The 5,493-nt window shown below is 42.5% G+C and overlaps 1 protein-coding gene across 5 annotated transcripts in view; it reads right to left on the reverse strand.

The window, feature by feature from the left end:
• The window catches only part of Aasdh (aminoadipate-semialdehyde dehydrogenase), a 34,098-nt gene that overhangs the window by 22,919 nt on the left and 5,686 nt on the right, over positions 1–5,493 (reverse strand). For all 5 annotated transcript variants that reach the window (XR_004110808.1, XM_031342808.1, XM_031342807.1 and 2 more), the window contains exon 5: positions 3,251–3,564. Coding sequence is in view for 4 of the 5 variants with exons in the window: in XM_031342808.1 (XP_031198668.1) it covers positions 3,251–3,564 (314 nt within the window). In the remaining variant the exon portion in view is untranslated. The remainder of the gene's footprint in view (positions 1–3,250; positions 3,565–5,493) is intronic.

The following is a 5,493-nucleotide window of genomic DNA, read 5'->3' on the forward strand; positions in this document are numbered from 1 at the left end:
TTTTTTTTTTTTTTAAAGATCTTTAAAAATCTAAATATGGTGCCTCACATAAGGGATGGCCCAAACTTCAATTTGTAATGGAATTGTTCTTCATACATACTGTCTAGTTTCCAGGTTAGATGTCCACAGTCTACAAACTTTCTTTCCTCCCTCCATTCCTTCTGTTTTAGACAGGGTCTCACTATGAACCTTGAACTTGGGGGCCCTCTGTGTAGGAAGCATGCTTATATACTTGTGTATTATAGGATATTTGATTATTGTATGTAGAAAACTTAATTGTTAGCAAAATATAAAAGCCTACATAGATATAGCATTTGTCGGATGCAGTTGGGTGTGTCCTGAAGAGATATGCAGTTTGGATGTGCCTCTAAAAGCCTTCATAGATAAGAATGCTTGGGCTGGAGAGATGGCTCAGTGGTTAAGAGCACTGACTGCTCTTCTGGAGGTCCTGAGTTCTAATTCCCAGCAACCACATGGTGGCTCACAACCATCTGTAATGGGATCTGATGCCCTCTTCTGAAGACAGCTAAAGTGTACTTACATATAATAAATAAATAAATCTTAAAAAACAAAAAAAAGAAAGCTTAAAGAATGGAAAGTTCCTGCCTATTTTAAGGCAAGTTGCTTGGAAAAGGTTTTGTGGCCTTTGGTCTATGACCCCAGGCAAAGTCAGTTGGGAGGTCCAGAGCTACCCCCGCATGAAGACGAAATGGTTCAGCACCTAGTGATTTCGCTTGGAGCCACACCATGGTGACTATGGTTCAGCCCGGCAAGGGTGTGGAAGAGGAGTTACAGACTTCGGGACCTTTGCTAGAGCTCCCGCTCTCTCTCTGTCTCTCTCTCTGTCTCTCTCTGTGTCTCTCTCTGTCTCTGTCTCTGTCTCTCTCTCTCCTCTCTCTGTCTCTGTCTCTCTCTGTCTCTCTGTCTCTCTCTCTGTCTCTCTTTGTCTCTGTCTCTCTGTCTCTCTCTGTCTCTCTCTGTGTCTCTGTCTCTCTCTCTCTGTCTCTCTCTCTCTCTCTCTCTCTCTCTCTCTCTCTCTCTCTCTCTCTCTCTCTCTCTCTCTCTCTCTCTCTCTCTCTCTCTCTCTTAGCTTGGAAGACCTTTTACGGAAGGACCTCCAGGTAAGATAGGGATTTTCTCTTTGGGCCTTCAGGTAAAACAGTATTCTAGGAAAGTGAGCTAAGAGTCCTCTTGGGTTTCTTGGCACTTGAGAGAAAAGTAGAAGAGCTCAGTAGAATGACACAGATGGAAAGAGATTCCTAAAGAGCTAGCAGTTGGGCTGGAGAGATGGCTCAGCGGTTAAGAGCACTGACTGCTGTTCAGAAGGTCCTTCAAATCCCAACAACGATATGGTGGCTCACAACCATCCTTAGTGAGATCTGATAACCTCTTCTGGGGTGTCTAAAGACAGCTACAGTGTACTTACATATAATAAATAAATATTTATAAAAAAAAGGAGCTAGCAGTTTAGTTGTCAGATCAGGCTTGTGAATAGATATTTTCTTTTTTTTTTTTTTTAAAGATTTATTTATGTGGTTGTGGGATTTGAACTCAGGACCTCTGGAAGAACCACTGAGCCATCTCTCCAGCCCCTGATATTTTCTATATAGTTAAGAAAATAAAGTTACCTCAGTGAGCTACCAGGTTTCCACCTCAGCTTACACCTTCTGTGTCTTTATTGGTATAAATATTAGATAATTTAAATGGTTATACTTGTATTCACAGGTAGGCAGAAGGCTGGGAACAGATATGGTTACTAGCCCGGTGACCTCTGCACTATCCAGATGGTCAGACCCTATGCTTATCTCAGTCAATCTATAGGACTCTCCTTCCTGAGACAGCCATGGGAAGCACTGTTTACCTTGAGCCTGCCTTCCAGCTAATCTAGAGAACATATCTTTATAGAAGATGTCACAGGTACTTTACAAGAGTCTCCATGAAGTCATGTCTTAAGCTTTGCTGTACACATAGGATTGAGTTAATAATCAGAGGAAACTTTCCCCCAAATAGCGGCGTACCTAAATATGCCTAAAATACACTCTGCCATGTCAGACTCTCAGAGTATGAACCAACGCTAGCTACTGAGGCACACTGAACCCAGTTTCCTTCTGACCACCCCTGGATCCACACTCTGCCAGCCATAGTGCTTGCAGAGCGCCTCACACTTCTGCCTCGGCCTACCAATTATCCAGAGCAAAGTGCAACAGGCTTTTAACAAAGTGTAAATCTCACTGGGCTGTGGTGGTGCACACCTCTACCTCCCAGCCCTGGGAGGTAGAGGTGATGAGTCTCTGAGTTCCAGAACAGCCAGGGCTACACAGAGAAACTGTCTTAAGAAGAGAACAACAGATTTCTTTTTAATGACATAAAGTTATGTATCTTCCCAGACTCCTCCTACCAACTGTTCCGAGGGCCACACCTATACTGCCTCATGTCCTCTGCTTCTTCCTTCACAAAATGAATTTCCACAAGAAGAAACTCATACAGCAGGAATTAATGGCAGGCAAAGCTGCTGGCGACTCCTCCTCATCTAACAGACTAAGTTGAAATCTCAACTGGGCTTTTCAGGCTCCTATCCTGACAGAGCCATACAGAAAAACTCCTTCCTCCCATACTTAATTGGTACCTTTGCCAAGGAGATATTTCTTTTTCTTTTTAGACTAATAATTAAAAATCAAAAAGTGAAATTGGTGGTACAGGCCTGTAGTCCCAGTGACCTGGAAGACTATGGCAGCAGAATAACAAGCTGAAGACCAGCCTAGCTGCAGAGCAAGTTCAAGGCCATCCTGGGCGACTCTTTGAGATCCAGTACCAAAAGCAAAATGCTCACAAGTAGAGCCTTTATCCATCCTGTGTGATGCGCGCGCGCGCGCGTGCACACACACACACACACACACACACACACACACACACACACGCACACGCACACGCACACGCACGCACGCACGCAGGCACGCACGCATGCACGCATTCACGGTTTCTGTCCAATCATTTGTTCATTCTGTAATTTGCCTGGATCCAATTGGTCCGTTACTTAGGATTATACATTGAGATCAGGATTCATAACAGAGCAGATACTTAAAAGTATTCTTTTTTTAAAATATAAGATTTTTATTTTGTTTTGCTTTCTTGAATCTCTCTCCATAGTACAAACTGGCATCAAACTTGTCATCTTTCTGCCTCTAGCCTCTCAATCCCATGACACCCAACTGAAAACACAAACTCCAAGGATTCCAAGGCCAGAACTTACCGGAAGTGCTGGATATTAGGTAGTATGCATGCATGAGGCACTCTGACGATCTTCGGGGTCCCTGTGGTCCCTGAGGTATGGAGGACGTAAGCCAAGCAGCCCTCATGCCACATGCCCATGTGCTCCTTCTCCTGGATCCTGCTCTCACCATTCACTCTGTCTTCTCTATCCTTTACCTCATGTTTATCTGTTCTGTCACCAAGCACTGAGTTCACCTCGCCACTTTCCCAATGCAGTCTGAAGAGTACCAGGTCCTTATGTTCCACTGAAACTGTATCATAGTTCAAAACTGTTTCATGTGAAGACTTGAATTTCTGTAAAAGAAGAAATTTACAAATATTAACATGTTAAACGGGGCGATGGTGGTACACACCTTTAATTCCAGTTCTTGGGAGGCAGTGCAGGCTGACCTCTGAGTTTGAGGCCAGCCTGGACTACAGAGTGAATTCCAGGACAGCCAGGGCTCCACAAAGAGAAACACCATCTCAAAAAACAAACAAATAAAATTAACATGTTAAAGATAGTTATTTTATAGAGAATGTAAACTAGCCATTACTCATCAATGTGGCTTAACCGAGGACGGGAATACTAGCTTGTATCCTGGGACAAAGACAGAAATGAGACACGCCTCATTTATTAACTCGGAGTTAAATGTTCTTATTTTCAAGCTTACCCTCAAAGCAGACATATAGAAAAGCACATTCTTACAATGGAACACTGTAAAAGGAATAATGGCCCATGACTGAAATGTTAGTGGAGAAAGCGGAACTTAACTCCACACAAAGGCTCAGAGACTTCACAGGCAGTGTTTGTTATTCTCCAAATGAGTTTTACATTAAATAAACATAAATAACAAAAGGTCAAAACTTGGTAGCGTATAATGTTTGCTGCAAGTGTGATACATATCTGTGTGTCAGAAGTGGGATGAAATGGGCTGGAGAGATGGCTCAGCGGGTAAGAGCACTGACTGCTCTTCCAGAGGTCTTAAGTTCGATTCCCAGCAATCACGTGGTGGCTCAGAACCACCTGTAATGGGATCCTATGTCCTCTTCTGGTGCGTCTGAAGAGAGCCATGGTGTACTCATATACATAACTGCGGGGAACAGTAGATGCTCTACGGCTGCTCATTGCTCCTTCCTTAAGTGAAGCAAGAATGCTCACAGATCATGGAAATCATGGCCATGAGAGGCAAGGTACTAGCTATGCGGCTTTGTGTACCAACCCCTTACTAGGTACCTTCACAAAACATTCTGATATTGGCAATGAATTCTCACACCTAACCATCTTTAATAACACTTCCAACAAGACTTAAGAAAAAGAAACATACCAGGTGTGGTGGCACAAGCATCTAACCCTGTCAGTTGGGAAGGAGAGGCAGGCAGATCTCTGTGAGCTCAAGGACAACCTGGGTCTACATATTCGGTTCCAAAATAGCCACATAAAGATAGCCACATAGTGAGACCCTATCTCAAAAACCAAAACAACAAACAAACAAACAAGAAAAGAACAAGAAGGGAAAGCATGGCACTGTCCTCTGAGTTCACTCTATTTGTAGGAACAAAGGACCGAGCACTTTCAGAAGTACAAGGGCAAGGCTCCAGCTAGACACTGCCATTCACTTCAAAAACACATCTTAACCAAATTAATCTTTCAAATTTCTTTCTATTGACCACAGTTTAATATTGATGAGCTTCGAGGGAGGCTTTCATTCAGCTTCACAGCTCATATGTCCATGTACTCAAACACTTACAATGAATGCATTTAGGTTATTTCTCAAATATGAACTGAGAAAAGAAAGCTACACTGAAAACAACTTCTATAATACTCTTCATCAGGTAGACAGTATTTTCTAAACAAAAAGTAATTTAATAATCATACAAAATAGACTATCTCTTGCTGAACACCCAGTGTCAACTCCTGTCTCTAAAGCAGTGTTTCTCAGATACATCATTGGTTGGCAGATACTTAAAATTTTTTTGTTAAGATTTATTTTATTGGGGCTGGCGAGATGGCTTGGTGGGGAAGAGCACTGACTACTCTTCAGAAGGTCATGAGTTCAAATCCCAGCAACCACCCAAATGAGATCTGACACCCTCTTCTGGTGCATCTGAAGACAGCTACAGTGTACTTACATATAATAAACAAAATAAAAAAAAAAGAAATGTTAAAAAAAAAGATTTGTTTTATTTTATGTGTATCTGTGTGCCTGCATATCTGTATGTGCACTATGTGAATGCAGTGCC

Source organism: Mastomys coucha, unplaced genomic scaffold (assembly GCF_008632895.1).
Source record: "Mastomys coucha isolate ucsf_1 unplaced genomic scaffold, UCSF_Mcou_1 pScaffold22, whole genome shotgun sequence".
Lineage (NCBI taxonomy): Eukaryota > Metazoa > Chordata > Mammalia > Rodentia > Muridae > Mastomys > Mastomys coucha.